General features: G+C 41.8%; 1 protein-coding gene across 1 annotated transcript in view; it reads right to left on the bottom strand.

Annotated features, from left to right (window-relative positions):
- The window catches only part of ANKH (ANKH inorganic pyrophosphate transport regulator), a gene marked incomplete at its 5' end in the record, with an annotated part of 41,873 nt that extends 23,597 nt beyond the window's left edge, over positions 1-18,276 (bottom strand). Inside the window, 6 exons of the mRNA XM_008949546.1 lie at positions 1,746-1,838; positions 5,004-5,138; positions 5,705-5,875; positions 8,840-8,923; positions 10,039-10,157; positions 17,985-18,276. Of these exons, the coding sequence (XP_008947794.1) occupies positions 1,746-1,838; positions 5,004-5,138; positions 5,705-5,875; positions 8,840-8,923; positions 10,039-10,157; positions 17,985-18,276 (894 nt within the window). The remainder of the gene's footprint in view (positions 1-1,745; positions 1,839-5,003; positions 5,139-5,704; positions 5,876-8,839; positions 8,924-10,038; positions 10,158-17,984) is intronic.
- Between the last annotated feature and the right edge of the window lie 1,591 nt (positions 18,277-19,867).

Here is a 19,867-nt window from a genome sequence, read left to right as displayed (position 1 = left end):
GTAAAAAGTGCTTCTACCCAGACTCTTCTGAGAAAGCTTTAGCTTAAGGAAACAAAGCTTTTTAAAGGCACAGTGGCATGTGAATGATGTGTGAGTGACGGTAAAGCAATTCTCACAGCAATCTAAAAAACCCCAGTGTGGGTTTCTGTTTGGTATTTATTGTTGGAAAGGTGTGGTGCAGGCATTTACACACATGATTGCCAGGATGAGATGCCCTTTATCCTGCTGCTTCCTCACAGCACATTTTATGCCAAACTGCTCTTAGAAAATGCAACTAAAACCCCCATTATTTACTGTTTTTGGCAATTAGATAAACTGTACCTATCTATCTGTGCCTTTCCCCAGCTTCTTCTTCCTCACATTTGTTCCACAAGAGCTCTATGAGAAGCTTTTTAACTGAAATAAACAGACAAACCATGGTCTAATCCTGTCACCACTAAAGTTGTCAGCACATCTTACACCAGCTAAATGAGACCTGAACTTAACTGCTGTTAATTTTGCTTGGCAATAGTGCATTTGATTGTGGCTTGTAACAGATGAGGTTAGCAGCCCCTGTATTTCCTGTCCTAAACCATTTCTACCTACCTTGCAGTTTATTGATTTTGCATTTGCAGTTCCTTTTCAGCAGCATGACCCCTGAGAAAGCCTGCATGCTTTATTTTATCTGACAGGTCAATTCAGCTCTACAGAGGCAGGTTAGGAAATTATGACTGATTTGACTTTGTTTTGTTTATAAGTCCTCTGTGGAAAAATGGTGGATCATCTCAAACTGGGCTTGCTTCAGTCGAGTATATTCTGGAGCTAGCAAACATTTTTTTCAACAGTATTTGGAAACAGAAAGTTCAGTTACTGATTGGTAAATAAAAAGAAGAAGAGGATCTGGCATTTGAATTAGTGTCACAGGACACGACTGTTCTTCACACAACATATGGGCTAGAGAGTCCTTGTTCTAAAACACAGCAAAAAAAAGAGTCTAAACAAAATTAATTTTGGTTATAGATTTACTCTGTCCTCAGTTCCAAGAGCAGTCCTTGCATTCTTATGTAATTACATGATTTTCCAACAAAAAATCTTCATAGTCTTAGTCAGCTAAGTCAGTATTACTAAAATAATGCATGTTATCTCTGTTGTTGTGAGTCTGTGAAACAATCTCTGCCAAATATTAAGATAAGCAAATGAACCCAAACCCATCTGAGTGATAACACAGAATCTGGAGCAGAGCTGTGAGCTTGCTCACCCACTGATGGACACTTTGTGAGAAATTACTTAAATTAGCTAAGTAGCTATATCACAGTGAGTGAGGACTTTTATTAATCCTTAAAAATACAGCACCTATCCATTCAAAAGTAGCTTAATATCTTGCAACACAGAGCTAAGGTTAAAACCATAAATCAGACAACAGCTTGAAGCCACTAAAACCCAATTCATTTTAACTAGGTTTTTAAGAAAGTGTTATCAGTGGTACAAGGAACAATAGATATTAAAAGCAAAAGTAAAGAGAAGCAAGACAATAGATGGTCATTATTACAGTCCTAGTTAATCTTCAGTTGGTTTACATTTTGAAGAATCTGTTATACTTGATTATGGAATCCTGAACTAACTTTCTTCATATTTGTTTGGCATAAATTCCTGACACCAGTGAAGCCTGTCCTGAATTAAAATGTTGCAATAGAGAGGAAAAGGAGGCCGACAGACATGAAACCACACGTAAAGGTGTTTACTGCACCCCCGAGACGGGCACTCACCTTGTCAAAAGCAGGGTACACTGCCCTGATCTCTGTCAGCCAGCCGTAGGGCATGTGTCCCACAGGATACGTAGCTGTCAGAATTGCCACTGCCTATGAAAAGAGACAGGGAAACACCAACTTCAAATCACTGAGCAGAACAGCTAAACTAACACAGGGTGTCATTCCCCACCAATGTCACCACACTGACTTTGACACAGTGAGAAACCAGGCAGGTGACAGGAAGCTTTTTGTTTCAGGAAGACCATCAGAGTGGCCATCATTTGGCCCAGAGTCGTAAGCTTACAAAATCTTTCATGCCACGAAGCTACATTACTCAGCTTTGTTTTTTCACCATTGCTCTCATACTTTGGGATGACAGCTGTTGGAGCTGGTGTGTGCTCCTCAGCCAGCTGAACACCTTCCTCCCACACTGCTCCTGAGCTGTTTTAGCTACAGATACCTGAGTAGCCTTAAAGCTCACAGAAACTTTGGATATATTTCATAATATTAATTTACATACATTTTACTTGGTTATACGTAAGTAAAACAGTTTTAAGGCAGACAGACTACAAAATAGTCTTCAGTGGCTGACTGACTTTGGACATCAAACCGACTGCTCTGGGGCAGGAGGCACTTAGGAGACACAAAATACCCTCTCCCCACTTTGGTGCTCATCAATGAAACACAGACAACTCTAGATGATCAGTTTTATAATGAGAAACAACTCACTGCCTGTAATTTAGAACTAGGCCCTTTTATACTTTCACAAATACAGTCAAAAAGTTACATCAAAGGCAAAAACCTCCCCTATGTATTAAGGTATGAAAGTCCCAAGGAACCCTCCTGGAATAGAGTGAGCCCTCACACCCTCCCTTTGGTGACTGAATATTTCTTCTAGATATACACATATCCTTGAGGGGGCCCTTGTTCTCTTCTGGATGAGTCATGCCCTTTTTGGGTCCCCTTAAAAGGTTTTCCCTTTTGTGAGTGAGTGTGTGCACATTTTGGGTCATCTTTCTCAAAAGGAATATCCACAGAACTTAGGAATTAGTTGTGTAGTATTATATTCCCACCTTTTACTTTACTTTGGTCCATTGGAGTGCTAGGCAATTTCTGACTGGAACAAATCTGCACTTTGGGTAACTACTGCTGTCTGTTTTGTGGGTGCTTCTGTGACAACCAGTGGATGAGAAGCTGGACAGATGCTGGCAATGTGTGCTCGCAGCCTAGAAGGCCAACTATATAAAAAGAAGCATGACCAGGAGGTCAAGGGAGGTGATTCTGCCTCTACTCTGTCCTGGTGAGACCTCGCCCAGAGTACTGTGTCCAGCTCTGGAGGCCTCAGCACAGGAAAGACATGGACCTGTTGGAATGGGTCCATAGGCAGGCCACAGAAATGATCAGAGGGCTGGAGCACGTCTCCTACGAAGGAAGGCTGAGAGAGCTGGGGTTGTTCAGCCTGGAGAGGAGAAGGCTGTGAGAAGACCTTATTGCAGCACTTCAGTACTTAAAGAGGAACCTATAAGAAAGCTGGGGACAATCTTTTTAGCAGGGTCTACTGTGACAGGACAAGAAGTAATTGTTTTAAACTATAAGAAGATTTGGACTAGGTATAAGGAAGACATTTTTTATAAGGGTGGTGAAACACTGGCACAGGTTTCCCAAAGAGGTGGTAGAAGCCCCATCCCTGGCCATATTCCAGGTCAGGTTGGATGGGGCTCTGAGCAACCTGATCTAGCTGAAAATGCCCCAGCTCAGTACAGGTGGGTTGGATTAGATGACCTTTAAAGGTCCCTTCCAACCCAAACCATTCTATGATTCTATAATTTTACAGATGTTTCTGATTTCAGGAAGAAAAGGTACTTCATCTCTTTCATGTAGGGTGTTTAGGGAGTTCTTCCTGCAGCTACTTGGAAGTCTACTGGCACCCCAAGTATTCTAGTCCTCAGAGCTGAAGTGTGCATGTGTACTGAGAACTGCCTGACACGTAAGTGTTTGACTGGTTGAAGTGCTGGGTTTAAACCCCCAGCACTGAATGGGGGTTGGCATTTGGATGATGTCCTCAACAAGCTGATTTGTCCCCTGTGATGTTTAAAAAGAGGGAGAAAAGTAGCAATATACACAGAGAGGAAGAAATTGGGATAGATTCTTCCCTGATAATAATAGCTTTAATAATGCTTAGTGTACTATGAAACAGTAATTGCTTCAATAAAAATAAATTGGGCTTTTAAGACAGTATCCTTCTTAATTGCACCCCCCCTTACTGTATTTTCAGCAGAATTCCGTTTGTATGAAACCTAACTAGGTTAGATCAAATAAGGAATATAAAAGATATTTTTCTTATTTTCATGAAGTCAAAAAATACTTTAACTGTTAAAGAAAACAGTATTTCACTACCACATTTGGTATACTAGTGCTATATATATACCCACTGCTACTGGACTGCGACATCTAGATTCCACTTGGATGAAATTATTGAAGTTTTTAGCAGTGATTTTTCTTTCACTATTTTTCCTGAATTGGTGGGTTCCCAAAATATCTGCAGGAAAGCTTTCCTAAATGGCTAAAACATGTATTTGACAAGTGAAAAAGCTCTCCATGAAAGCCAACATCAAAACTAATGACTACATGGATCCCTCCTACAGACACTGTCAGCAAAGGTCCCCCAGACTTCTTAAGAGAACACACCAGGTTATGCTGAGCATTGGTGAAGGCTCTGCATTACAATCAGAAGTCTGGCTCCAATCAGCTGTAGGAGATGATTAAGAGTAAGCTGAAATTCCTCAAGGGTGCATTTTGCATCCCAGCCAGGAGACAGGTTTTTTTTTTTTTTCCCATGTACTTCCTTGCATCTCCACCCCACTCTGTGTGAGGCACTGACTGCCAGGGGTCATCTCCTGTCAGCTTGCACAGCCACAGATATACATGACAGGAAACAGCAGCACATGGGACTACTGACGACTGTACCAGAATCTCTAGGATCTGGATGCTCCAGAGCAGGTGTACCTACACGTAGAGCATGAAAACCTGGGACAGAGGAACTGTTCAGTAGAGAAATCCTACTGGTCTTGTTGAAGGTGACGTTCTACTAGGCCTGGCAGAATCGCTCATGGTGAGAGTCCAAGCAGTTGTCTTTTCAAGGGTGAAGAGAGCACTAAACAGAAATGTACTGAAAACAATGTACTGGCTTCTTGTCAGAACAGCTGAGGTGAGAAACAAAGAAGTAACTCCATGGAGATGACTGTTTGCAGCAATGGAGGGCGCTGACTGACTTACCTCTGTGGCTGCAGAACTGCCACCTAGGTCCCGGGAGACAAAAAGGTTGACAATAGGCCTACTTATTCGCTGAGTTGCCAAAATTAATGCCAAAGGCCACCAGAAACTAAGCATCTTCCTTATTGTAGCTTCTCCCTGCAACACACACGGAAAAAATTTTAAAAAAACAAGAAGTGGGCTTGGAAAAAAAAACACCAAGCAGAACTGAATCAAAAGCAGAGAGAAAGGATTTTTGCTTTTCCCACTTATTGTCAATTTGGTACATTTATTTCAAGAGTTTTCAACATGAGGGGCCTTAAATATTTTCACTCATGTTAGTAATACTGATTCAGAAGAAGCTGTGTCATAGATCTCAATAAATAATGCATAAGGTATCTATCTACATAATTTGTTCTTGCCAGCAGACAAAGATATGTGAAACCAGTATGACATTCGAGGAACAAGAGGCATTTTGAGACCTTGTTCCCTGTGAAATAAGGTGTCCCCAGCTCAGTGCAGAGCTCAGTACACAGCACATCCATACCATGGGAAGCACTGCCTCATGTGCACTGTTGCTGGAATAGTTTCTCTTCAAGTGAAAATATCTTTTCCTGCAGGTTGGACAGGAGGGCCTTCATGCACAGGGGTGTAACACAGTATTATAACACAAAGCAATCTTAAAATTATTGAATTCCAAAAAAGCACGAAGTATTAAGACATACCCCCATTTCAGGCCCACTTCTGTCAGGAATGACATCATGTATGTTTCTGTAGTATCCGAGGCATAACGTGGTGCATCGGACAAGTGCTCCCATGTATAAGGACAAGATTGGGATCAAGAGAGGCTCCCTGCACTCCAAGTGACTGTGAAGCAGAATGGCTACAAAAACAACCTGCAGGAAAAAGAAATAAATGATTAATAATTTGTCTGTGTTCACCTCTGAAACCCCCCAACATAAGAAGGACATAGACCTGTGGGAGCGAGTCCAGAGGAGAGCCACAAGGACTGAGACAGCTGGGGTCATTCAGCGTGGAGAAAAGAAGGCTCCCAGGAGAGCCTCTTGCAGCCTTTTTATACATTAAAGGGGCCTACAAGAAAGCTGGAAAGGGACTTTTTTTGCAAGGGCATATAGTGATAGGACAAGGAATCATGGCTTTAAACTGAAAGAGGTTATATTTAGATTAGATATTAAGGAGTTCTTCACTGTGAGGATGGTGAAGCACTGGAACTGTTGCCCAGAGAGGTTGTGGATATTCCCTCCTTGGAAGTTCAAGATAAGGCTGAACAGGTCTTTGAACAACTTGGTCTACTGGGAGGTGTCCCTACTCATGGCAGCAGGGTTGTAACTAATGATCTTTAAGGTTCTTTCCAACCCAAACCATTCTGTGATTCTACAACTCTTTAGGGTCAGCATATCTCCTGTCTGACTCCAAGCTAATAAATCTGAACCAACAACCACACATGACTACTGTATCTGACTTTGAGCCTGTGTCATTTGAAACTTTAGTTGGGACGCTTGCCTTGCATTCACTCACACAAATGAGAAGAGGAAGAGTTAACATTGTGCAGAAGCTCTATTAAACAGTACTTGGAGGCATGGGCATGTGTCAGACTACAAACCATAAATAGGAGAAGGTTAACATGAAAGTCTGGCAAGGTCTGGTGGCAAGCATGTGGCTGAGTGTCACCCTTCCCAGGAGAATGTGCTATTCTGATACACACTGAGGCTGCAGACATGCTTCTAGGGTCAGCTCCTAAGCCCTACATATTTTTTAGGGGAGAGAACAATGGCAAGCAAAAAGCCAGATGTTTTAAAGTATTCACTTCAGCATTTAGAAGCATAAAGTGTCATGTCATCCAAATTTTCTACTTTTGGAGTGAAATTTCAGTATGTCATCATCCTCTCTTCAGCTGGGTGCCACATTGATGTAAATGAAAAGTAAACTTTTGGGCTAATGAACAGCTCATAGTTCAGCCTCACAAGATCAAACACTCAATCGAGAAAACACAAAGGAATTGGTTAATATGCTCTTATACTGTTTGCTCAGTAGAGAGCTGATGGCACGCCTCTTAAATTCCAAATGTTTCTGAATGAGGGGCACAACTGGAAAGCCAACTGTGTTTGGTGCTGTGAACAGCAGAATCAAGGACAGCCCTTCCAGGACATGCTGGCATTCAAGTGAGTTACAAGAAACACAAAACACATTGTTTAGGAACAGGTTCTCTCCTTCACTGCCAGAGCTTGAGAAATACTTCTGAAAAATCACACTGTGATTTTTGTGCAAATGTTTATTAGGCAGGGCCACGTTGTTTATGAGGGTTTCCAAAACTGATCTTTTGAACCCTACAAAAGAACTGTTTTTCAGTAAACACAAGCAAAGTTAGTCACAAAAAGTGCATGTATGAAGCTACTCAAGGAGAATCAGCTACTGCCTGTGCACCTATTGCTTGTTTAAGGAGCAGATGCAGAGTTCTGGGGTATGAAGAGTCACAACTTTTTCTCTTCCAGGCTTGCTCTTGCTCTGTGCAGTATTTTGCTGAGAGAAGATAACAGGTGTCTTATTATTCACAACCCTGGCACCCCACTCACCAACCATTGTGCAAAGGGCATGTGTACCATGGCCAAAATAAGAATTTGTTTCTCTATTTAACAATGTGTTTGACCTGACATCTTGGGTCAGCAAACTTTGTAGGTCACATCAGACCAAGAGCAGATCCTAAGGGTTAAGATAATTTACACTAATTGGTATTATCTTCAGGGATTTAGTCCAGTACTGTAGAAAAGCAGACATGCCAAGTACAGAATAGCAGCTGACTGAATGGTTCAACCTGGTTTATGGTTTGCTCATATTTAGTGGGAGGAAAATGCTAGGGAAAATGGAACTAAGTGCTGTTGACTTCATGTTTCCTTTGATCTTGTACTGTTTTTATCATCTTTATTACCCAGTCATTACACCACTCAGCTGGTAATGGGGCAGTACAGCAACTGTTTAACAGGTGCTGGGACTCTCTATCTTGTAATATTTTCATATATGCTTCAGGAAGAGGGCCATATATTGGTTCTCAGATGCTACAACACTGGCCACCTGCAAGGTGTATGAATGCTGTTCTTCAAGTGTGTGTAATACAAAGCACAGGATAGTTAACAGCTCCCACACAAAGTTCAAACACCTGGTCTTTGCATCACCTAGGGGCTGTCACCACAGATCCCTTCTGCTGCAGCTCTGACCCTTCACCTTTTGGACCAGTAACAAGAACAGTGCCATACTGGCATTCAGAAGATGGCTTAGACTACTGCATTTCACTGGCTGGATACCCTGTGCAAAACTGAGAGGTGAACTGAAGAATAAAGCTGTCACTTCTCCACTTAAAAGCCTCAGTCAGGATCTCAGTGCAACTGTGTGAAGTGCAGGGGAGAATGCACTGGGTGGAGAAAGGTCTCTTTCAAACCACTCTGTCAGCCTTAGGATTAGCAGCCATGGGTCTCTTTGCTTGACTTTTCTTTTCCCAGATGCACACGTGTGTACGTATAACTTGTTTCTCAGCCACTCTGAAGCAGGGTTGTGGAGGTGCTGGAAGACATGGCCCTAGCCCAAACAATCCTGGTTCCCTTCTGACATTGGTGTAGGTCTGACTTGATCCAGTCAAGTGCGACCAGCCTAAATCACAACTGTCACTGAACAGGCTCCACAGGATGGGGAAACGGGCAGATAACAGCACACACAACTGCTTATTTCTTCTGGTGTGTTGCTCATGGTGGAGAGAGAAGGCAAGCTCTGTGCTGGGGAGCTCCTGCTTGGGATAGCATCTAGTCCGTAACACAATGGGAACAGTCACTGCTAAGAGGAGTCGTTACCTGAGCTATGACATCTGAGATGGAGGCACAGCCCACTAGGAAACTGTACTTGTGTTTCAGCAGAATCCCAGCATGGGTCCATGCCTGAAAAAAAACACAGAGAAGAGTTTGGGAAGTGATTAATGTATTTGTGAGTTACTTCAGGTCCCAGAATGCTCTTTTCTGGTTGTTACATTGTACACAAACAACTTATAAAGCTCTTTTCCATCAGCAGTACCTGGTGTGAACCTGGGCACGTGTTAAGCCACCAAAGCAGAGAGAACTGATGCATTTGTTTCCTCTTTGTCAGGGCTGACAGGGAGAATGGGAATAATTTTAGACTGTACAGAAATTTCTGAGTGGATCTAATAAGAAAGCACCCATTCTTCATAAAACAGACGTGCACAGGATGGGTTCTCATGCTAAATAATCCAGAGGGAAAAATGCTTATTCTCATTCACCAGCAGGATGCACCTCTGAAGTGGTGCCCACTGAGTTATACTAAATCCTGCTTGGAAAAGAAAACTTAATTATTGAACTTCTTTTTATTGTCAGCTACCATTTCAAGCAGCCAAATGAAGAGCAGAGGAGGTGGTGGAGGCATGCCATAAGAAAGCCATCCTTGACACAGAAGTACAGGCACTAAAGAGAGCTGCCATATTTTTGTGTCATGCAGGCCACAGGCAGTAAGCCTGGTGACCTGGAAAGCAGCAGCCCACCCCACATGTAGGTTCCTTGCCCAGGCATTTGAGATATACTGACTCAGCTGTGCTTATAGAAAATGATGATAAGAAATATCTTTTCAGTAAATTTGCTTTGAGAAAATATTGAACTTATTCCTGGTGGGCTCTGCAAGTGATCTTGGAATACATGGCAAAACAAACTCTTTCACTACAAACTGGAGTAGTGAACAGACAACCGGTGCAGCTCATCACAAGATGACCAGTGCTCTCTACCATGCACACACAGTAACTCTAGCAAGGTAGCTGAGGTTTTTTACATTTGCCATGATCTCTGGATGTTCAAAGTCCACCCAGATACTTTTTGCAGGTAGCAGGAGATGATGTGTCCAGGTACATCCAGAGCTACTGGTTGCAAAGGACACATCTTCCTTCTGCACACCACCAGTTTCCCATCAGGTAACAGACTTTGTGAACTATGGTCACCAAAGAAAGATAATTACTTTAATGTTAAAATTCAGTTCTGAATCAGGCACTTACCATGGCATCCATAAAAGGGAAGGCAGCAAGATAAAGGAAGGCCCTCCGAGTTTTACTTCCCACTGATTCATCCACATGGTGCAGCTTATTAATAATGTAATACCCCAGATCGCTATATGCTGTAGAGATACAAGAACAGGCGTGGATAATACAGGTTACACATGGACTCTGGGTGAGATACTCAGAAGTACCTGAAAGACTGGGATGCCTCAGAGCTCAAACATGCATCCACTTAGCAAACAGTTGCAGAGGCTTCAGAGTATTACAGCCTCACCAGCTGCTGTTTATGACTAAGGAGCACTTCCATGGTTCTTTTTCGAGTACCCTTTGGCAGAGGAGTGATAACAAATGGCTGGGTTGGGAGATGAAGATAGTGCCACATCTGTTTGTTAAATGAACACACTGGTACTCCAGGAAATCTACTGCTCTTTCATTATCCCGAGGTTCTTTGTTAGAAAAGCTGTTTTCACCAGCCATTGCGTGTTTCATGGGACGTAGTACCTTATATTACATTATTGCTCCATCCTCTTTCAACCTGAGGCGAGTATTTTAATGTTGGGCAACGTGCCTCTTGCCAGGTCTCTCTTCCCAAGGTGCTGGGTGGAAGACAGCACAGATGCAGGGATGTGCCACACAGTTCTATAAAGAACTGCTTACCTGTCCATTAGTACCCATGTTATCCATCTGTTTTAATAACCCCAGTCATTCCCATGACCAGGAATACTGCAGAGCTAGCTATGACTGGAGTCTCTGAACTTTGGGAACTTACATAATATCCACAGTTAAATAATCCATACAGTTTTTAACCTTTTATAAACTATGTTCTAGACCTGCATATTATTACTTAGTTTCCTCTATACGCTCATAATAACTGTTAAAAGAATGATTAGGTTGTCCAGTTAACCTCCCAGGACAAGTAATGGCAGAATTACTTGTGCCTGAGGTATCTTACCTTGGTTCTCTTCCACATGTCTTTTACAAGGTAATTATTTCAAATGTGAACATCTAGCTGATTTTCCATTTATAACAACTCTGTTATCATTGTACAGACCTTCACACAGGGTGTTTCAGGAAAGTTATCCTTTTCATGCCTGCAGGTGATATAACTAGATGGACAAATGCTAACACTAGGCCTCCAATTCAATCTTTTTAGCCTATAACTATCTCTCACAATTCAAACAGTGTTTGGAAGCAAAGAGGAGTTTAAGTCATCACTGTTTTGTGATGGCCTAGAGATACAGCAGTCAAATAGTTAACAGAACTGAAAAGACTTTTTCAGGCTGAACAAGACAGTGTAAACAAGGTAGTAAAATAGGGAGTTGGTATGACAGCACTGGGAACTGGCATGAGCCTTATTCCAGCTAACCAGAGTTAACCAGAAGATGCTAAATCATTAAAAACACCACCTTTCCCTATGTTGGTCCCCATCTATATATATGAATTATGACTGCTGGACACTCAGACTCCCAGTTAACCCAGTAACCCCCAAGTTTCTTAGCCATCCTCCTGAGGCACTCCCAGCCTTGTCTCCTTTTGAAGATGGCTGGGGAAGAATTTTAAACCAGGACTCCAACCTTTTCTCAGTTCAGGGAGGCCAGTTTAGTTCTTTAAGTGTTCATGTACTTGTTGCAGTCCAGTCACACAACAAGCACAGCCCCTTTTTATTTTTGCACAAATACCCATACATCAATTTTTGCTCAGTATTTTGAAAACTCTGTTATGCATTGATTTGGGCGTGTTAAGTCCTTGTGGAAAGCTGCTTTTACAGCAGGGCAGTATGTGGATGCTTCTGAATCAACTTACTTGAATGAAGGAGAAGTTTGGAAGGCACTTGAGGCCAGCTGCCTGTGAGAGTCATCAAGCTGCCTCTTCCTTCTTAGGAAGTTGCTTTGCAGTTCTGTGCAAAATCTTAACTGCTGCAGGAAACACAGCAGTCTGATCCCCTGTGTGGGGACTGACAGAATCAGAGCCCAGGCCCCAAAGAACCTGCTTTTCTGGAGAGGCCTCCACCAGCAGTGCATGCTACAGGTGTCACCCCCACTGCCCTCCATGCACTTCATCTGCTTTAAATTAGACTTTTGAAGTGTTTAGAAAGCGAGTAGTAAAATCATTGAGATGTAAAAATTATTTTTTTTTTTTTAAAGTTTAATATCACAGAAAAATCCACAGAATCAGAGAGGTCAGAGGCTGAACTGCTCTCACTTCCAGAAAAAAAGAAAGTTGAACATAGGGTTGTAGTTTATTGGCAAGGCACTCTCAAGGGACTTATACCACCACAGCACCACATTTTTAAGAGTTCTAGGGATATCAGCACCGTCCTCTGTAAGCTTTAAGCTTCTTTTTTTTCTGTCCCTTACTAAGAAAAATGTCTAACCGCACTTTTTAATATAATTTTGATTTAAAAATCATAATTGCTAAGCTTAAAGGCTAGTTTTAAAATAGTCAACTACTCCACATGTCAGTGAAAGCACACTGTTAGTTTTGCATGAATGTTTCTGTCCTCAGAAAGAAGGACTCGGCAAGCTGAGATTTACTAAAAAGCATACAGGCATGTGTCTCTGAGCTGTGAATAAAGCAATTGCTGATGCAATCAGAACTTAACCTTGGCCAACCTTACAAACTTATTATGAAGCATGGTACAAAATTACTAACACAGACAACAGAGCTGAAGAGTATTTAATGAATCTAAAGTAGATGGCTCTTCCCATTCCTTGCATCATTTCAACCAAAACAGAGATGTCCAACTACAAGACAAGCTGCCTGTTTGGTCTCCTCTAATACCTCACTTAATTTTGATATGTCTGTGGATTAGTTTTGCTACAGGACCTAAGCAGGAATTTTTCCTTTTGGCTTTTCCAGTTGAGTTTTAAGACCCAAAGCTTAAGAAATGACACTGAAAACTGCATACCTAATTGGATCCCCTCTTGCCTACACTGATTTCTCTAACAGCCCAATTACTACCACTGCAGACCTTCTGAAAACAACTGAGTACACTCTTAATGCCAGCAGACTCCAGCAGATGCCTGTACCGTAGTTGTTTTGGAGCTGTCTACTACCCAATATGTTATAAAGAAAACAAAAAGAAACCCTCATAGGAAGTAATACCATTTACTTCCAGACACAGAGCTACATATGTCAATGTTAGCTTTACTGGAGAAAAAAAAAATGGTTTTGGATTAAAGTGTGTTCTTTTTAGATGCATTCCACTTTCATACTTTGCTATCAGTTTTAAAAATTAAGTTGGAGACACGAGAAGTAAATATCTATTCTGTTGCTTGTCAGGAGGATGATGGCTCACATGGCCAAAACTGGTGCTGGTCAGGAGTTTTTTCAGCTAAGTGATTTGAGCAAATAAGAAAATGGAAATTTACAATAAAAAAAAGAATGAAAGAAATAAAATGGCAAATCTTCATCTGGAGAAGGCACAAGGTAGATAATATTTCTTTATGTCTTTGATTAGCCTGACTTAAAGCAGAAGCAAAAGTCTGTGTCCCCCTTGTGAAACCCCAGATGAAAGGAGTGTTTTGCACTGATTTTTTTGCTTATATTAATAAATGACCTTTAAAAAAAAACAGCTTAGGAACTTCTCAGTGCAGACTGATTACTGCAATCATCTTCTCCTGTGCTCAGCTCTAGTTCCAAAATTGCATTAGCTGATTTTCCCAAAGTTATCAATGACTGTTGGTCTCTGAAATATCTTCAGGTAGGCCAACATCTCATAAGTTTCAAAAGTAACCTGCTTTAATGAAAAGCCAACCTATTCTAAAATCCACAAATGCTTTAGTCATAGGCTTTTATCCTTCTGTTGCCCTGAAGAATACCTTATTGATAAGAAACTGCCCCTGTTGTGGGGAAACGTTGAGGCAGCTGGGGAAGCATGTTACTGCCTTGGCACTGGCCATCTGAAAATGCTAAAGTAAGATACATTTTTAATGAATAACATTTTATCATCTTCTAGAAAGAAAGGGAAAAAAAAAGATTATATTCTGATTTCTGTTCTTGTGCTATCATCTTTTTCCAGGGTAAACTGTTTAGTACAAGCCAGTACAGTGGGCATGTCAGAACAAAATTGCATGGAAAAAACAGGTTGTCACAAGCCACTCTGTTCCTGGTCTCTAGAAAATTCCAGTAGTGTTAAACTGGAAGCAGTGGGATTATATCTATTTCTTGCTTCTTATGCAGACCTTTCATGTACATGCAGTGACCATCCCTGCGGGAAGTTCAAAAGAATCGGTGGAATTACCAGCAACTGCCTGTCAGTAATAAACTGGCACAACACAAATCACTCCTGTGTCTTGACCATCATGTCTGCTATTGGTTTGCCTGGTTACTAAAGTTCCAAGCTTTTTTCCCTGTTGATGACGAATGACCTATCATGTAGTTATTAATCAGGTGTAGTGGGCATCAGTTAGGGATGTACATTCAAGCAAAGAGAATGCTCCTCCAAAGTAACTTCTGCCTTGTCATTTCAAGAACCTCATAGACCTGTAGGAGGCAATATTAATATGCAAAAGGAAATAAACTTTGAGTAAACTAGTGAAAGGCCGAACAATGCTATTTTACTGCCAAAGAAAACATGAAATGTTTTTTTATGACACTGGTGTTAAAAGGACCCACTTAGTATGCAGGGCTTACCAGCAACACCACGGAATGCATTATGTTAGCACAGTGTTATAGAAATGAATTTTCTCCTCGATAAGCTGGCAATTTAGTAAGATGTCACAAAGATGCACAGACAAGCTTAGTGTCTTGAATCCCTTCTCTTACAGCCCAATATTCCCACCAAAAGTCAATCTCTGCAATAATGACACACTGTAGACCCTGCCTACATAGTTAACTTCCCCCGGGGAAACCCTAAATGGTGGCAGCAGCTGCCCGCAAAAGAGCACAAGGGAAGGAAAGCACCAAACTATCTCCTATTTCCATATTGCAACTGAAACAGCAAATCCAGGAGTATTGTACTGACGAAGGTTTGGTTTCAAGTATGGTTTCAAATCTCTTTGGTCAAGGTCAGCTTCTTTCTTGGTTCTTACTGCTACCTGTGCAGGGGAGTGATAGGAACTGCTGGGGAGGACTTTATGGATGCTCGTGGGAATGGGGTGGTGTGTGACTTAGGGACTTGGAGCTTGCAGCTGTGAGTTTGAGCAGTTTGGCTCAGCCCGTCACTCCCACAGAGGACTGCGCTGGCCCTGGCGGGGGGAAAGCAGCAGCAGGGAGCTGGTGCTGAAGCAATGCAGTCTGGTGGGTAAAACAGTCTGCTTTAACATTTTAAATAAGTGGCATCTGTGAGGAGCTCTGTGTGTGTGTGTGTGTAGACTGCAAACAGTCTCTATCACAGTTGGAAATGTGGTGATTCATTGTGGTCACTCTGTTTCTACCATCACTTGTTTTCTTCCTTCTGACTTTTGGTAGTCCTCTGTATTTCATTGGGCATTTTGTTTCCCGTTTCTTCCCGGGCTTCGCCAGTCCACAGCAGACAGTCCTGTCATTTTCCTCAGCCTCGTACACACGACATGTGGGAGAAATTCAGTCCCCTGAGTGACATTTGTTTCTTTTTCATCTGCTGAGCATCAGTAACCTGTATTTGTGTCTCCTCTAGATACCCTGCGATAGGTTTGCAGCTGCTGGGGAGTAGCTGCAGGTCTTAGGAGGCTGCCTGCCTGTCACTGGACTCCTTCTCTTCCTCCTGCTAGGCAGGTTGTGCATCTGTGGGTCAGAGAAGGATAATCAGGACTTGAAACAGGTTCAAAGGAAACTTGGAACTTAAAACTTGGCAACATTACCCAGGCAACTGGTGCTAGAATCTGACTAACTCCATTCTCTTGGGCAATCTGCCAGTCTTTGCTGTGGCCTTTGCATGTTTTCAGGCATAGACAAGTTAAAATACTAAAAAATATTTTGCAGTCTGCCACCATAAACAGCTCAAAGATTGTGTGAAGCCCTTTAATTCAGGACTTTAAAGCATGGTAGGTACAGAATTCTTTTTTTTCTTTTTTTCACCAGTGCAGATGCAAAGAGGGCATTTTGGAGGTTCTGAACTGAGCAAGGCTCTACTTTTGGGCAAAGGCGAGACACTTATCTGGTTTATTCTCCAACAGCTGCCCCAAACACCTCCCTTCAATAAGTAGTCCCACATGGAAAATCCAGCTATATCTTTCACCTGAAAATCTGATTGTTCTACTTTAAATTTTCTTAAAACCTCTTATACCTTAAAATAAAATGCTGGATGACTTGAAAATATTCTTTATCCAGCTGGCAAAGCCAAAAACTTTGACCAGCACTGGGAAGAAAACAAGTGAGCAACTAGAAGAGCAGCTCTGGGGGCTGAAGAAACATTCCAAGTAAAGAAATATGAGCGCCAAACACACAAATGGCCCTAAGTTTATAACAGTGACTCAGCAAAGCAGCCTCAGCTGTAAACATATTGAATTGGTACCAGTCGATTAAATTAACTTGAATGCACGGATTCAGCTGATAGAATTGGCAACAGCTTACCCCTGGCACAGAGTTGCCGTGGCTAGTGGGCTGTTACTGCAAGATTTCCTATGACCATAACATGGAATTGAGGTAAACAGCACAGGGCTGCAGAGGCAGTGATGGAATAAGAGACACAATGGTCCTACAAACTGGAGTGCTTGGGAGGCCCATGAACCTGGTGAATCCAGCTGGCAGAGTGTTAAGGGATAAGAACATGGCCCATCTGCATTTGTCAGATGGCTCTTGTACCTACTTGGGCAGGAACTGAAATAGTCTCTTCTATTCTATTCTGTAGGCTGAGCAGCACGTGCTGCTTTTGAGATGCTAACAGCCTGATAATGAACGTGGCTCTGTGGCTTCCATGCCACTCTGTAATTTCACAGCCACTCTGGATATTGCCATCACACTTGCATTTCTCATCTTTCTGCGACAGAATGACTCCCTGCTGCTGGACATACAGCTCGACCCTCCTGTCTCTCAGTCAACACATGCCTCTGTAGGCTGGTATCATCTCCCTCCTCCTACTCCTTAGAGTTCCCACCTTCCAGGATTTTACCTGTTGAATGCAATGCACTCTCTGCTTCTTCCTCCAACATCTCCTGTTCCTTATTGCTGAAGTCCAAAGGCTTCAGCTCTGTAGAATGAGCCAGAAGGTTCAGAGAATCTGCTGCAGTTCTTGGAGAGGATGAAGTTAAAGTTTTCAAAGTCACACATCTTTTTGTTGATGTGGCTGATGCTTGGGCTGATATCTCATTTCTCCAGGCTCTCAGAAACTGGTAAATCCTGTGGCTGCCTCACTTTTGATGTTCAATTCATGTTTGTTTATATATTTTCTTCATTTCAGAGTATACTCAGGGAGCCTGCTCTCAGTTTGTCATAAAGTGCTCTGAGTAGCTCCTTCTTCTCTTACAGATGAATTATTCAACAGAAGTGGATGATAACTAGCACTAGTAGGGAGTAATACCTGATATTTTAACAAGGACACTGGCCCCTACTTGCTTAGAGTCTTGTACTGTGAGATAAGTAGCAAAGGAGAAAGTGCAGAGGGAGCACACTGACAATGCCACCACGTCCTGACAAACAGCCCCACCAAGCACACCCCGAGGTCCTGCTAAATACATTTGGTCAGATACTGCTAGCTGATCACCACTACCTATGACTGAGTTATCAGCTTCATGCAACCTGTTAACCTTCCCAAAGTTTTGCTCACACACTTGTCTGAAGAGATTAGCAGCGCGTCTTCTGCCAGGCAGGGGAGCCCTGGGAGTGGAAACTGCCACTTAACAACCTGTTTAAAAAGTAATAAAAATTGCATGGATGGGCATGGTACCAGCCCAAGAGATTTAATCTCTATCGCATCTCCTGCTGCACATATAGACGAAATCTTAAGCCTCCTGATTAATCAGTTGGAAGAACAGGCAGAGAATGCAAATTAAAAGACATGTTAATTAGACATGAAGTGACCTTACCTATTAAGGTATGAAATACAGCAGCTACAGCGCCAGCCACAACCATGCACAAAACTGCTTTGGTCCTGTCTCGCTTGCTGTTCACAAACACCAGACCTACATTTTTGAAGTCACTCATGGGACCCGTGAAGAACTTCATCAGGGAGTATGCCAGCCCATAGCTGGCCAGCATTTCCACAGCATCTTCCTTGACAGCAGCAATGCCCCTGTTCAAGGCCTGTTGAAACACAGAGAGGGCAAATAATGTAGCACATGTGGAAGTGTACCAAAACCAATCTTCTGCAGCGGGTTTCTGAAGGAACAAGCAAGTTCAACTCTCATTGTTTTCAACCCAAATTGGACCTTATTCCTCTGCGTTCAGCAGCAGTAACTTGTGCACAGGCAACTTTGTGATTTCATATAGTAAATTCAAATCTAGTATACCTGAAGGTAAGGTAATTATCTTTTTCTAAAGTATGTAATGGAACTCCTATACCAGAAGTCAGTCTCTTTCCTTTTTCATTTTATGACCTGCTAATGATCATGGATGACACTTTGAGTCCTCAGCCCTGAATTGAACAAAGCACAGTCCTTAGAGTCTACCTTTACAGGTAAAAACTCTGCCATTATTATGTGCTGAAGTCTCAGGAGCTCAAACTTTTTTTAGTGTAATGAGCTTTTCACTACATCCTCTATAATTGTTCTGAACAGCTGATAATATCCTGTAATGTTTATTATGAAACTAGGCCAGATATGCACATGACTAAACATGACTCTTCTCCTTTCATGTATTTCTCAAGGTTCTGATATCAATATTCATTAATTCTTATTCAGTATTCATTGATTCTTATGAAATCAATATTGATCAATATCTCCTTATATTAAAAAGGAAATATTTAAAAAGAAATACGACATATGTATTTTAAGACATATTCAGGTTCACCCAACCTACTAGTGCATTCTGCATCCGTATTAAGGCAATGTTTGCCTATGAATCACTGAGAATAAGATGGATTCTTTTTAGAACTAACGTGAACCATAGAAAAAAATGTGTAAATTTCTTCAGATTCCAGCCTGCACAAAAATGCTTCTAAAATATTGAAAAAAAATGACAGAATGATAAATTTTATCTGCAGTGTCACAGCATCAATCACCCGGTACACCCAGCAAACTGTTAAGACAAAAAGCATGACAGATGAAATATGACTTGTTTTCACAAGTATTTAGTTCCTATGGGTTACAGCTGATGTGTGCTGACAGGGCCATGTCAATGAGGTCAGTCAGGAACATCTTGCCAACCCAGCCTCCAAATCTCAGTCTATCCATTTTCACAGCAGTTCTAACACTGCTTTTTCTGAATGAACAAACCAGGCAGTTTCATCAGGTAATCATGGTGAAGACCTTCCATTTCAAACGTAAGCATCGTCTTTTCGCTGCGGTCTTTTGACTTTTTTTTCCCCGTCTAAAAGACCATGTAAGCAAGCAACTCCCACTGTCTTCAAAAGAAACAGCATCCCAATAGCAGAAATGAGCATTTTTTCCTACTGTTCTTTTCCGCCCTTTCTGTGAGATGTGCTCAATTTTTGAAGCTATGTCCACAATATCAACATAGTAAAAAGCTGTAGAAAATCAACTTCTCCATCCTTGATATCTCCCAAATCTCTCTTGCAATGGTGCTCTGACCTGAACACCTGAGGATTCATATGTTTTCATCTGTCTTGCTCTGGTTTGTCCCTTCCTGAAAATACCATGTGTTAGATATGGAATATCTGCAGCTGCTACATGGAACCTTTTCTAGGGTATGGATAATTCCACCTATTGCATCAGTAAGAGTTCAAATTATATTTAATCTGCAGATGCCGAAACCACTCGTGCGCACATAAAACAGTATTCAATTTGTGGAA

Source organism: Merops nubicus, unplaced genomic scaffold (genome assembly GCF_000691845.1).
Source record: "Merops nubicus isolate BGI_N331 unplaced genomic scaffold, ASM69184v1 scaffold19831, whole genome shotgun sequence".
NCBI lineage: Eukaryota > Metazoa > Chordata > Aves > Coraciiformes > Meropidae > Merops > Merops nubicus.
This window is presented reverse-complemented; position numbering and strand designations above follow the sequence as displayed.